The following is a 14772-nucleotide window of genomic DNA, read 5'->3' as shown; positions in this document are numbered from 1 at the left end:
AACTCTAACACTGAGTAACTTTAAATATCCTAGAGAATGGGGCAAACTCTGAAATCAAGGATATGGTCTTCAGGTATACAAAGCTGTAAGCCCCTGGGATCAGAATCGGTGTCCCATAGAGAGGAGTTAGAGCAGGATCTGTATCGGTTATATCACTACTCTTTGAAATTAGTTAGGAGGATCAGTTCAGTGCTAGCAATGCAATAGTGCTTTTGTTAATTCAAATTACCTTTTCGTTCTCCAAATTTACTATGAAATAACCCCCATCAAACATCTTCCATGGAATAAGTAAGGCTTTTCCTTCTAAATGGCAGTGACTCATTAATAAACTTATTTGGCTCCCAAATGGAACCTTACATTTAGCTTTAAAGCTAAATACTGGGCAGCCCGAGTGGCTCAGCGGTTTAGCGCTGCCTTCAGCCCAGGGCATGATACTGGAGACCCGGGATCGGGTCCCACGTCGGGCTCTCTTCATGGAGCCTGCTTCTCCCTCTGCCTCCTCTCTCTCTCTGTGTGTCTCTTGAATAAATAAATAACATCTTTAAAAAAAATAAAGCTAAATACTAAATGGTTTTAGTATAGGCCAAATACGGAGAGGTCATGGCTTACGATTTTTCTTCTACTCTGATGGCTCAAGTGCTTGGCATAAGCAGGCACTAAGCAAGCTAACAACCGACAAGTGAAGACATGGCTGGCTCCCGAGTGAATTGTAGAATAAGAAGGGAGGAACAGCCATGCAAGAGAAAAGCCATCCTTGGTTGGACCCAGTATAACTTGAGGAAGCAGCATCAAAAATCAGTCAATTCCCCCCAATGACACATTCTGCCCCAGTCAGTGCAGCCACAGGAGATAGGGTGAATTCAATCCAAATGGTTATTTATTCTAAAACTGGAAGCTACTGTGCCTACATTTTTGCCAAGATGTAATGAGAACACGGGAGGAAAAAGTTACAGATGTAAACAATGACACGTTACATTTTTTTTTTTTTTTAACGGTAAAACCCTTTTTTACTGGCCACTTCCAAGAATGCTTTACAAGTTGTGCAAAAACATTTACAGGCTCCATGTGGTGTTTGTTTATCTCATGAGCGTTTCCATCTACAACAACTACAAGAGATGTCTGATAAAACACTAAACAAGTCTTCTAAGGAAAACAAGGCTAGGAATCCCTCTTGGTAATCCACATTCCCCACCCCCCACCCCTTAACATTGTTTTTTTCACAATAAAAAGACAGACAGAAACAAAACCCAGACATCTACTGTTGTTGCAAGTGATCTCTTGGGTTAAAGTGACAAGGATGTGGCAGTTTCACTCTCCATCAGAAAAACAGCTTTTTAAAAAATTTTTAAAAAGATGACTTTCTGGTGTCAAAAATTAATAGCAAGTACCTCCCCCAGCCGTCCCCCACCTCCCAAAACTGCCAAATGGCTTGAGCTTTGTCCCCGTGGCCCCTAGGGTATAGCATCCGCCAAACACATCAGACACTATAAAAAGATGCTATTTGCTGGAGGACAGAACATTTGAAAGGAGATGGCAACTTCTGCCTCAAATCCAATTTTCTACTGTCACATAATCTTGCCCCAAGGGAATTTCTTTAGGCTCCAGTTTTTACCTCCTTGCCTGACACTATGAGCAAAGCTTTCTTAAACTCCCCTAAGAAATTGTTAGTGGATTACAGCAAAGTTCATGCAATCACTTCACCCATTGCCACACACAAATCCATGAAGGCACCACAAGGAAGCAGGCGCCCACAGAAAGGATGTCATGAGGAGCAAGCTGACTTCCTTCCTACCAGCACCCCTTTGCTGGCCTCAGGATCAGAGGTACTTGTGGGGCAGAAGGGTGTATGGGACAGGGGTTTGACTAGAGGGCCAGAATGTGGGCCTGCACACCTAGGGAAGGGTTGCATGGAGGGAATGATGGCAGAGGGAGAGGAAAGTTAAATCTCAGCACAAAATTTTAAACCAAGAACTGCCCAGGTGGGGAAACGAAGTGAGGCCTCAGTGGGCAGCACAACCCTGGGTTTTCCCTCCCTCAGAAGTGCTGCATGTGTGGTGTTTCCGGAGCAAGCTCTTGGCTGACACAATGCTGAGCAGGAAAATGAATTACAACAGAAGCAGAGTACTGGAAGAGCATTCTCATATCCCACCCGTCCTCTTGAGTCCAGCAACCTGAAGCTGTTTATCAAGAACCGGGAGGCTGTTGGTAAAGTTACAAACAAAAACTATCCCAACTGAAGTCTCTTGTCTGGAGGCTTCTCTGGGGACACACAGGGACAGCACCCCTGGAGGAATCCTGTTTCAAGAAGTGGGGAGGGGGTGCTCCCTCTCATGCATACGTTATACACACTCACATTCTCGCGCCCTTCCCCAGTTTCGGCAGCCCCCTGAGCTGCCTCCCACCCCCCACCCCCCTCCCCTTCTATCCACTCTCTACCTATGTATCAAAAAAACCAGCAGGGCTTCTGCCCTCCACACTGTATAAAATAGTTGCTATTCTCAGCACCTGGGCCCCACAGCCCACACCACAGGATTCACCTATATACATATCCTGCTGCAGCGAAAAGAGAAAAGAACCCTGCTTCGTTTCTGTGTGAGCTGAAACCCTGAGAAACGTTCCTTCTCTTGCACTATAAGAGGACAGATACTCTAACAGAGATGATTTCAGAGACTTCCCGCCTGTCTCGAGCTTGGAAGACAGAGAGTAGAGACTGGCAAATCACAATCTTCAGGCTGAGGGCAGCAATGCCATTCTCCACCAAGGTTCTGTGGAAATTCATTACTGGGTACAGAGAGGGTGGAGGCTATTTTGCTCTGCCATCACCAACAGTCCCTCTGCCTCCTTGACCTGGGAATCCTATATAATAGAACCACCCAACTGGTAGTCTCCGTGCCTCAGCTAAACAGCACGAGGTACAGGCAAGTGGAGATAGGGACACTTCGGCCTCCCAGCCCACTAGACCAGATATCCCAAGAGGGAAAGGTCGGTAAAAAAAAAATACAAACGGTTAGTTGGTGCAAGTGATTGATAAGAGCCAATCGTTTATTTTCACTGCCCCAGTCACAAGCTCTCCCTCTGTCCCCACTCCTGCCTGCTCTGGAGAGAGTGCCCTCACATGCGTGCCCACCCTCTCCGCACCACCTCATCACTCTCCCTTCCTTGGCTGCCAGTCCAGCTGCCTTATGGGTCAGAAGGGTGACATTTTCAGTTCTTTTCCTGTCCAACTGCAGGATATAGGACAGGCAGCCCTAAGTGCTGCTTTCTGCGCAAATGTTTTTTGATTACAAATATCTAACTAGGTTTGAAATGTTTTATAGAATAAGACAATATTCTTTTCAACAAACTTTTAAAAAAAATGTACAGTTTTGTTGTTTCCGCCTCCCCCCTCCCCTGCCCCTGCTTGTGCACCCTCCCCCCCCACCGCCCCTCCCCGGCAGCTCAGCCCCACCCGAACAGCCCCTGTTTTCCTTGGTTGTGTTTTGGGGGGTGCCTGGCACCCCTAGAGACTCAGCTTCATGGCTGACAGGCGAGAATGACAGGGGCTTCACCGATACCCTTGGTAACCGTAGTAGTTCCTGTAGTATCGGTCTCTGTCCTGGGGGTGGTGGTAGTAGTAATTCTGCCACTAGAAGAGAGGGGAAACCCCATCACTCGGAGCCACAGCTGGCCGAGGACGGAGAGGCATGACACTCATTCCTCTAGTCCTGCCACCCCCATGCTCTAGCTCCAGAAGATACTCACATCCCGATTGTATTGTCTGTAATAGTCTCTGTATCTGTTGTACTCGTAATCTCGCCCGTAGAATCGATCATAGTCTCCCCTGTATCGATCGTAGAAATTACGGTAACCCTGGGAAAGGAGGAGTGAAGATTTATGGGTTTTTAGCATCATGATCCACTGCTATCCCATTTTAAACGAGACACACATCGTAGCTTGATATTATCAACAGGCTGAGTCTCCCCAAAATAAGGTCTTCCAGAGGAACACATCAAATGGGCAAAACCCTAATAAGCCCTGAGAAAACAGCCCAAACCACTCTGCTCCCCCAAGCCAATAGGAATGGCCATCACAACCCAGAGGGAGGAGCAGGAGAGCTGCACTCACCCCTCTGTTTCCAGACTGCCCCCAGTACTGCTGCCCGTAGGCCCGGTTGTCGTAGCCTCGGCGCTGCCCGCCCACTGGAAGAGAAATGGAGAGCGCGCTCAGACAGCTGGCATGGGGTCCTGGCTCCATGTCTGAGTGGAAATCAAAAAGTCGGAGCCAAAGGCAATTCTGAGGGGAATACAGAAGCCTGCTTCTGTCAGGCTCACACAATGGTAATTAATTACCAGCCAGGAGTTTTTTAAATAGTCTGAAGTGGGAGGGCAGAGGAATACAGACACAAGAAAACCAAGCCACCTTGCTTTTGAAGCTCCCCAACTCCTGCAAAACATTTAAGATGGCAAAAGGATACATGGCAGAGTTAGAGACAGGAATAAAAACTGCCATTCAGAGGATCACAGACTTTCAGGGTTGGAAGGGACCCCAGATATCCTATAACCCAGACCCAGTATTTTATACCAATGAAACAAAGTATAAATACTAAGCTGTCTAGAACAAGAACTTGGTTGGTATTCCCAGTGCCTAGGACATAGCAGGCACTCAAACATATTGCTGACTTACATACACAGGCACACACAAACATTTTATTTTATTATTTTTTTTTTTTTTAATTTTTTTTATTTATTTATGATAGTCACAGAGAGAGAGAGAGAGAGAGAGAGAGAGAGAGAGAGAGAGAGAGGCAGAGACATAGGCCGAGGGAGAAGCAGGCTCCATGCACCGGGAGCCTGATGTGGGATTCGATCCCGGGTCTCCAGGATCGCGCCCTGGGCCAAAGGCAGGCGCCAAACCTCTGCGCCACCCAGGGATCCCACACACAAACATTTTAAAGGTCAGTGAAGGTACACCATGGGGTTAACTGACAAACTAGATGTGCAGGAGATAAATTAATTCCACTACTAGCCTTACTTTGTAACCCCCCAAATTACTGAATAATGCATTCACTTTCTAGTCTACACAGCTGTGTTGATCCAACACACGCAGCAGCAAAAAACCTTAAGTTGAGAATCTGATTTCCCTGTACACATCTGAAGGCTATACTGCCAACACTCAAGTAGGAGATGAAATGGGGCACTGATGTAAAAATGACAACTAGACAAGAGCCCAAGCACTGCTTTTCAAGGAAACAAGTATTCCTGCTGCAAAATAACTACCCTTTGTTGAGGGAAGAATTATGGGAAAAGCATAAGGAGGTGGGGGAGAAGGACACAGGAAGAACCAGCTCCATAAAGAGAGTACTTCCTTATTGCCTATGACTTGACTTGGTGTCCTGGGCCTTTGCTGTGGATCCTGCTGTACGTGGCACCGACAACACACTGACACCAGGAGCTGGCAGGTCCCTGGGACTCACCGTAGCCTTGACCTCGGCTTCGGTTCTGCCGGTTGCGCTTGTTTCGATTGTTTCGGCGGTTTGTCCGCTTCTCAGAGGGGGGCAGCAGCTTTCTTGCCTCCTCCTTATACTTGGTGACAATGGGCTGAGCTTCCTCCTTCTCCAGCTCCCCGTAGGTCACCTCGTCCATGTAGTCGCATTTTTCAGGCAGAGAGAAGTTGGCTGTTAAGAGGAAGAGAGAAGGTCGTGGGACGCGAAAAGCACATGTATGTGCAAGATTTCACCATGAAAAGCCCACCATACGAAGCTGGATTTTCTTTTTCTTTTTTTTTTTTTTTTTATGATAGTCACAGAGAGAGAGAGAGAGAGGCAGAGACACAGGCAGAGGGAGAAGCAGGCTCCATGCACCGGGAGCCCGATGTGGGATTCGATCCCGGGTCTCCAGGATCGCGCCCTGGGCCAAAGGCAGGCGCCAAACCGCTGCGCCACCCAGGGATCCCCGAAGCTGGATTTTCTAACCCTCATCTACTAAATGCACACCAAGGTGCTGGGTTCATACTCACTCACATTTATTTATTTTTATTTTTTATTTTTCCCCCCACTTACATTTAAATGAACAATGCACTTCTTCTACCAGAAAGAAGCTTTTCCCCAAACTGTAACAGCCCCAAGCAAAAGGCTATCTGCAAACTAGATTTACAATTTCTCGAGTGATCCATAGTAAATTAACAGTGAATTGAGTTAAAAGTTTCTTATCAGGACAGATGCAGGTAGCAAAAGCTAAAAAATAACTGAGAAAGTTTTGGTGTCAATTAGGTAAAGACCCCAGGAAACACACTTTTAAGAGAGATTCCATGAGAAACTGACCCAAACCAAAAGGCACTTACTCATCTACATGAGGATAATAGGGAGCAAGAGTACAGGGGAGTTCATTTACCACCTGTGCATGATGGGCCAGCACACCAGCCAGTCCCCAGACACGAAGTTCAGAGGCCAGGTCTCAGGGAATTCAGCTCAATGGGGCACTCCTGATTCTTGGATGAATTCAGTTAGCCCTCAGTTTAACAAAACTGAACTAAATTCCTCTGCATGCCTGATTATCAGTTATGGACTGGCATAGTTAACTTGGAAAATCCCAGCTCTTAGATGTGTAATCAGCTCCTGTGCTTGGGCATTATCATAATTCAAAGAGCCAGTCGTAGTTGATAAGACAGGTGGGATGGTAGAAGCTGAAGGCAGCAACCGGGGTGGTGTGGGGGGTGGAGAATCACACTCTGAAGGGAACAACTGGAAAAGGGGTCAATCAAGATGGAAATGATGCTATAAGGTTTTGTTTTGCATTAAAAATTTCAAAAAAATAAAAAATAAAAAATAAAAATTTCAGACACAGATCAAAACCAAAACCAAAGAACAATCCTAATGTGATATTAAAAATCAAAATATACTGATGAGATTGTTTACTCCAAACACTGTATTTTCACTTAGACTATAATAACCTCCCCCCTCTAGAACATAAATTCAATGAAGGCAAAGCTTCATTTTATTTGCTATCCCCTATGCCTAAAATAGTATTGGACAACCAGTAAACACCCTTGAAGCTTTTACTAAATCAATAGCTGACTCAAGAAAGCCTCTGCTTTGAGTTTAATCACGCTGTGGTCGATTACTCCCTCCCTCTTTGTATCTTCTCTAGAATGAGTCAAGAACTTACTGCTTCACCAGTCACCCTCCTCATTCATTCATCTCTAAGTGCTCACACCCATTAATTTACTCTTAGGATTTACTTCTTCTTCTTCTTTTTTTTTAAGTAACCTCTATGCCCACCTACGGGCTCTAACTCATGACAATGAGGTCAAGAGTCGCACGCTGTACTGACGGAGCCAGCCAGGCATCCCAGGATTTACTCTTTAGATGTGGAGAAGCACTCCAGATGCTAAGAGGTGCTAAGAGGCCTGGGTAAGGCATGCACTGATCAAAGACAAGCTCCCTAACTTGTATAATGTTAGCACACCTTTCATTTCCAGCATTATAGACTCAGGCACATCATCTCCCTCCACCTCCTTTCTCAACTCCAGCCTCTTCTTCCAATCTTCCTCATTAGGAACCACCACCACCACTTTCCGAGAGAAAGTCTTAAACAGCAACAGTTTCCGTCGTTGGCCAGAGTTGTACACGTTACACTGGGGGCAGAAGGATAACAGATGTTTTAGAAATGCAAATTACCACTTGTACTCAACCAACTTACTGAGCATCTTCTACAAGTGAAGCAAGAGATTACAGGGTCTTACAGACACAATTTCCTCTAATTTTTCAAATTCTCCCCGATGAGGATCAGAAAAATTGAGACTCAGAGGCCAAGACTTGCCTCAAGTCACGAACCTAGTAAGTGGTAGAGCCAGAAATCCAAATAAGCTCTAATGCTCTACCACCTTCTATTATGTGTTTTATAGTATGGTAAAAACACGCGTAAAAGGCATTTCTGAGTTCAAAAAACATTATGACCATAACATAAACAGTCGTAATTTGGTCACCTACTTCTGACCCTTAATTCGGATTCCCTCTACATATGTACCCCACTTGGACCATAAACAATTTTATCAGATAATTTTTCATCTTTAGACCTTCTTTAAAATTAGATTTCTTTCCTTCTTTTTCTTTCTTTTTTTTTTTTTTAATTTTTATTTATTTATGATAGTCACAGAGAGAGAGAGAGGCAGAGACACAGGCAGAGGGAGAAGCAGGCTCCATGCACCAGGAGCCCGACGTGGGATTCGATCCCGGGTCTCCAGGATCGCGCCCTGGGCCAAAGGCAGGCCCCAAACCGCTGCGCCACCCAGGGATCCCTCTTTCCTTCTTTTTCTAAGTCGTCTCTACACCTGACGTGAGGCTGGAACACACAACCCCAAGATTGAGAGCAGCATGTACCACGGACTCAGCCAGCAGGTGCTCCAGGTTTCTTTTCAATATCTGAACAATACCTGATCAAGAATGAAGTTCCTCTTTGTCCGGGAAGCAATCTGGACCAGCTTACTAAGGCACTGGGAGGCTTGCTGAACTAAAAGGTCTCTGCTTTTGGGGTCCATCTCTGGCTCTTCAAGCCCCTTCATCTGAGGAGTTTAAGAGGAAGTGAAGAGAAACACAAGAAGTTATGCAAGTTCAAACCCAAGAGTCACTGGTAAAGGCCACCTCTTTAGATGCCACCAAAGCTATCACAGCAGTTCACTCCTATTCCTCAATGCTGTCAGTGTATGTTACCCATTTTTTTTTTTAAGATTTTACTTATTCATGAGAGAGAGAGAGAGAGAAGGAGGGAGAGAGGCAGAGACACAGGCAGAGGGAGAAGCAGGCTCCATGCAGGGAGCCTGATGTGGGACTCTATCCTGGGACTCCAGGATCATGCCCTGGGCCGAAGGCAGGCGCTAGACTGCTGAGCCACCCAGGGATCCCATGTTACCTATTTTCTTTTCTTTTTCTTTCTTTCTTCTTTTTTTTTTTTTTAAGATTTTATTTATTTATTCATGAAAGACACACACAGAGAGAAGGGCAGAGACACAGGCAGAGGGAGAAGCAGGCTCCATACAGGGAGCCTGACATGGGACTCGATCCTGGGACTCCAGGATCATGACCTGGGCCAAAGGCAGGCGCTAAACCGCTGAGCCACCCAGGGATTCCCGTATGTTACCCATTTTCTAAGAGTCATTTCCAGTCTTCATCTGGATAGATTCCAGATTTTGCCTGCTTTCAGAAATTTGACAACACAGCAAGGAAATAAAAACTCCCTTAAACATATATTGAGAATTCATTTTCCCATTTGTGGGATCCTTATTCTTCGACCCTCAAAAGACCCAACCAACTCCATCAGGAAAAGGTTATAGGCATTTCTTGAAACCTCCAGAGTAAATACCATGGCTAACCTCTCCCAGCAACTCACCCTCATTTGATTGAGCACAATCTCAGCTCCCAGGACATTGTATCTTTTCTCAGGATTTTCTTTTGCGTATTTCAGTGCCCACTGGGTCTTTCCAGATCCAGGCAGTCCTACCATCAGAATCACCTGTAAGTAAACAGAGCCAGGAATACCGTGAAAAGGGAGGATCACGTTTACAAAACCTGATTTAAGAACATCATCACCTGCCCCAGTTCAATAAAACTTCAAGAAAATACTTTAAGAAAAGCCTTAGACCAACCATTCCAAAGCACAAATACTAAGTTTTTGCATATTGTCTGGCATACCTCACACTCCTCTATGGTCTTGGGAGGAATTGCAGTGCGCACGCGCTCCTCAACAGGCACAGCATGAATGAACATGAACTCTTCTGGTGGTGGGAAGAAGGGCTCCTCCTTCTGACCAAAGTTTAATTCTACAACACAATTTTTGCAGAGGACATGGGGTAGGAGGGCCCGGTCAGCCAGGGATTCCTTGTTGATCCGGAAAGCCACACCTAGGTCTTCTCCATTCTTGGAAAAGGAAAGTTCTATTTCTTCGGTCTCAAAATTCTACAATGACAACAGACAAGAGCATTTATGACTTTATGAGGTTTAAACTAATTAAATCTTACAACTTAATCTTTTTTTAAACTCAAAATGTTAAACACAACTAAGCAAACAATGCATCAAACACATAAAAGATAGGAGCTAACATGAAGCAAACTGAAGGGCACTTAGGTGGCCAAGTGGGCTGAGTATCCAACTCTGGATTTCAGCCCAGATCTTGATCTCATGGTTGTGGGTTCAAGCCCTGCACTAAACTCATTGATATATTCCAGATTTTACCTTTCAGAAATTTGACAACACGACAAAGGAAGTAGGCTCCATGCTAAGTGGCCTAGTGTGGAGCCTACTTATGGGGGGCAGGGGGAGGAAACTGAATTCCCAGAGCCCTCTATCCACTCCTTGCTATGAATCTGTAACTTTTAGGAGCACTTACAGCAAAGCAGCCAATGACATCATTCTCCCCGAAAGTCTGGCCAAATTCCTCAAATTGCCCATTCTCTGCCTTGAGTCCTCGTCCATCAAAACCATAGGAGAATTCATCCTCACCTAGAACAGTGAACAAATTAGTTACCTACATCCAAACTTCCCATGGAGTAAGCAACATAGCAGCAAACACTAATGATTAAGTTAAAAATAGCATTACCAAGCTGTGGATGGGAAAAATCAACCGACCATCCAACTCGAAGGAGAGAAACCTCTGTGCAGCCTTCTTTCATTGGGAGATTCTGGGTTACCTGGCCAAGTCAGAAAAGGAACTCTCAGAGACTCTGACCAACTCAGGAGCAAAGTCTGGGTTAGAAAAACAAGACTCTTATATAAACTGAAAACAACTATCACAATCCAACATCAGAATAACAGCAATCAATGAACTTAAACCAAAGCCACAGACGTCAATTTCTTAGTTACTGGAGCTCAGATTATCATTAAAACGTGGTACCTTTCACTGCATTAATAAAATACTGGTGGGCAGGAACCTAACACATAGTAGTTTAATGAATAAGAAATGAATGGTCTTAAGGAGCTGCATATACTACCTTGGCCTCAAAGCAGACTTTCCCCTTTGTCACACCGTAAGTACTCCTTGCACCAGACCAAAGGGTGGGAAACTTCTCTGAGAAAAGTGGCTGCCCTCCATAGCGGTCTTTGCTCACTTGAAAATGGAGATCCGAGGTATCTGTTAGAAAGAAGCAGATCCGAAGTATCTGTTAGAAGCAATCTGTTTATTCCAAAGCCTGACACTTAAAAGCCACCAACAGAACACAAATAAACCTAGTTGTCAGGAATGGATACAAGTCTCCCATTGCTACATCTCTTAAAAATTGCAGGCCATGAAATTTTAACATCCAAAATCATCTCTGTATGGCTGAAAACCCCAACCTATCTGCCTTATACATACACGTGTCCAGGTTCACAAGAGTTTCATCCTCCTCCTCCTCTTTTGCCTCTTCTTCAGGGGGTGGTGGAGACTTTGAGCTATGGGTATGAGAAAAAAGCAAATACAGTGTATCCAAAGTCCTCTTCCTTAATGGGTGTCTGTATAACGTTTTAAACTATCAGTGAATACAAAATTCCAAAAGACAGCTTCTTTCAACAATGAAAACAGCAACAGGAGCTTTCAGAACAGATTCAATCTAAAACTTATACCTATAAAAGCCTATTTGATTTTAGATCCACCCCTCTCTCCAATCAACATCAGGTATATCAAAATCAGAGCAGACACTCCTTTCAACGAAAGGGGCTGTTTCCCTCACCGGCTGTGGTAAGCCTCCTCTCGGAATTCATAGTAAGCTCGGCCATGTTCATCCTTCTCATCCCGCTGTCTCTTTACCCCCCGCCGCTCACCATCTGAGCCTGCTGGTTTTGACTTTTCACTATCTTGGTCATCTCCTACAAAAAGGAGGGAAAGAAAATCAGCAGTTTTCATACTGGAGTGTAGAATAAGCTCAGAACCAATAGAAACTAAAAAGGGATCTGAGTATCTATCTAATCAGAATAGCCAGGTTATTCCCACTGCATCCACAGAACGTTTATTTCTAAAGATCATCCTCCTGTCATTGACTGGTACTTTAGAAAAAAGGACGGACATTATGATTATGAGCTAATTACAGTCGAGCAGTAGATAAAAATTGGACAATTTTTGCATTCTAAATTTATCTACTTAAATCAGGTCAAACCTGCAGATTTTCCCACCAATATGACATCTTTAAAAATCCCCTAAGTCTTTAAAAATTTCATAGGTTAATTTAGACTCTTGTCAAATTTCAATGTAAGCTAGGCACTTAATATACATTTTCCATCACTCTTCAGCAGCTTCATGATATAGATGTCTCAATATGTGTGTGTGTGTGTGTGTGTTTTAAAGAGTTTGCCTTTCTAGCTTAGAATGCACAGCCCTTCACAGCATTTACTTATACAGCAAATGGACTCAGGTGCATATACAAAGCTATATTTTTACCATGGGCTTTACTGAAAGTTGTCAAGGGCAAACCATTAAGTCACAAGAGACCCATAAATAATACTGCATCTTTACTGCACATAATTTGGGGCAGAAAGGTGTTATCATATATTTAGCAACATTCTCTGCAAGAGGAAAAAAGATCTGAAAATTTTCCTTAGTTTGTAAAACAAGCGTTTAAAATAATAATTTATTTAAAGCAGTCTTTTCTCTCTCAAAACCTTTTTTATCTGCTATTTGGGATACACGTTAAGTCAAAGGTTATGTAATGGGATTTTTGTTCCAGGACACAGAGCAAACAATCTGCAAGTTGCATGTGACTGTCTTAGAATGGGTTCCAATTATACCATGATTACTAATAGCAGCCTAAAAAAAATCTCTTATAAGAACTAAGGCAACCCACTTCATAGTAAGACTCGGAAACAGCTCTAGTTTTCCTGCCTACTCGGACAGACAGGTACGGATCAGCTCTAACCATCCAACCACTTCAAAAGAAAAGAGAAAGGTCACTAACTCCCTGGGGCAATTCCACACATTTTCTTCCCAGGTTACTCAATGGAGCCACCAACACCTCAATCGTTTCAATTCAGGAAGTCAGGGACCTAAAATGTAAAAGACTAACCAAGTGTGCAGCAAATCCACACATTTTCCCATCCATGGACTCAGTGAAAAGATTTAAATTTAATCATAAGAATTCAGACAAGATAAAACCTCTAGCCAAGAGGGTTGGCTAGTTCTAAATGCACTAGATTAAGACCGTCTCTTCACTAGTTAACTATTAAACTCCATAGCCTCACACCACAGGCTGCTAAAGCAGGAGCAAGGTTAGACTTACAGATTCACCGTGTGGCTCAAGCTCCAGCAATGGGATGGAGCGAACTTTAGCGAACTTAGACTATTGCTCAATATTTTTAAAACGGAAATATCAATACTCAGGTAACCCAAAGGCCAAAGCCTCCAACAGTCCGGTCTGGCCGTCCGTGTAAGCACCAATCTCTCAGCGCATTCCCGCTTAAGGAAGAGATAACCAATACCGCGACAGGCTGCTCCACAGGTAGCTCACAAGCAGTTCGCATGCAAAATTACTTCCATCCACTACCACTAAGGAACCAAGTTAGGCAGGAACGTCTCTCCTGCAGAGAGCGGGGCCACCAGGGGCAGTCAAACCCTCCAGCAAGGTGGGCCAAGAATGAAAGCCAACTCCCCTGGGAACTCCCACCAAAAGGCGCCGGGAATCTTGCGCTTCCAGGCAATTGAGAACAAGGAATCGGACCCCGCGGTGCACGGCTGAGTGCTGGGTCGGGGGCAGTTTGGGGACGGGCTCCGCTGCCAGCTCCTCACCCTGTTCCTCTGCGGCCTTGTCACCCGGCGCCTCGGATCCCGGCGTCTCATCCCCGCTCCGCTCCTCTGGCTCGTCTTCCTCCCCCTTGCCGGTGCCCTGCTCTTCGCCACCATTTACCCCACCTGACCCAGCCGTGGCCTCCTCCGCCGGCTTCTCGGAAGCATCGGGCTCGGCCGCGGCCTCCATGGCTGCCGCCTCCGGGGGCTCCGGCGGCGGCTGCGCGGCCTGGCCCGACGCCTGGGCAGGGGGTGGCTCTTCGTCCTCGTCCTCAAGCAGCGCCTCCTCGTCCTCCTCCTCCTCCTCTTCGTCGTCCTCCTCGTCCCCGCCCGGGCCACCGCCCGACGCGGCCACAGGCCGAGGCTCCGCCTTGCAGGCCCCGCCGGGCCCGGCCCCGCCACCGCCGGCCTCGTCCTCCAGCATCTCGGCGTCTAGCGCCTCCTGCAGCCGCTGCGCCAGATCTACCTTGAGGCCGCGCGAGTCCAGGCCCCGCCGCTGCAGCTCCGACCGCAGCTCGGTCACTTTCAGCCGCTTCACCTCCATCGCCGCCGCCGCCGCCTCCTCCGCCTCCCGCCGCCTCCTCCCCTGCGAACCGTCGACCGAGCCCGACCGCGCAGGCGCCGCCGCCGCCCGCCTCCGCCTCACGCGCCAGCACTGAGCCCGCGCGAGCGAGCGCACGCACGTACGCACGCAGGCAGGCAGCGAAGGCCGCGCGCAGCCGCTGCGACGTAGGGTTTGTTTCTCCCTCCTCCTCCCCTCCCCCTTTCGGCTCCCCGAGCCCGAAACAACGCAACGGGGAACTGCTTCCCTTCCTGCCCCCTCGATTTCCCTGCCGCGGGCGGGCGCGCGCCGAGGACGACGGACTTCCCTCCCCTTCCCTCCCCTTCCCTCCCGCCCCCTCTCACCCCTGGGCCAATCGCCGCCAGTGGTTTCACCGCGCAGCCGCACCGGAGCGGGAGACGGGGAAGCCTGGCTTCAGTTCAAGTGCCTCGTAGCACCGAGGCGTGTGCGCGCCCGCCCGCCTTCCCGAACTTCCAGCCCCGGGCTCTGCGC

General features: G+C 46.6%; 1 protein-coding gene across 2 annotated transcripts; it reads right to left on the bottom strand.

The window, feature by feature from the left end:
* Positions 1-859: 859 nt before the first annotated feature.
* On the bottom strand, positions 860-14466 carry HNRNPUL2 (heterogeneous nuclear ribonucleoprotein U like 2). Of its 2 annotated transcripts, XM_025445875.3 has the most exons (14): positions 13722-14466; positions 11677-11812; positions 11322-11398; positions 10960-11099; positions 10569-10659; positions 10359-10471; positions 9665-9928; positions 9363-9485; positions 8410-8538; positions 7443-7611; positions 5453-5653; positions 4105-4178; positions 3742-3849; positions 860-3625 (listed from the first exon to the last, which is right to left on the bottom strand). In XM_025445875.3, exons 1-14 carry the CDS (start codon positions 14260-14262, stop codon positions 3545-3547), a joined length of 2247 nt encoding a protein of 748 aa, XP_025301660.1. In that variant the 5' UTR covers positions 14263-14466; the 3' UTR covers positions 860-3544. The 2 variants fall into 2 exon arrangements, 1 of the variants encoding a protein (XP_025301660.1); XR_007403537.1 differs by lacking the exon at positions 4105-4178 and having other exon boundaries at positions 3584-3625.
* Between the last annotated feature and the right edge of the window lie 306 nt (positions 14467-14772).

This window comes from Canis lupus, chromosome 18, assembly GCF_003254725.2.
Source record: "Canis lupus dingo isolate Sandy chromosome 18, ASM325472v2, whole genome shotgun sequence".
Lineage (NCBI taxonomy): Eukaryota > Metazoa > Chordata > Mammalia > Carnivora > Canidae > Canis > Canis lupus.
The sequence above is the reverse complement of the archived record's forward strand: the minus strand, read 5'-3'. Positions and strand labels throughout refer to the sequence as shown.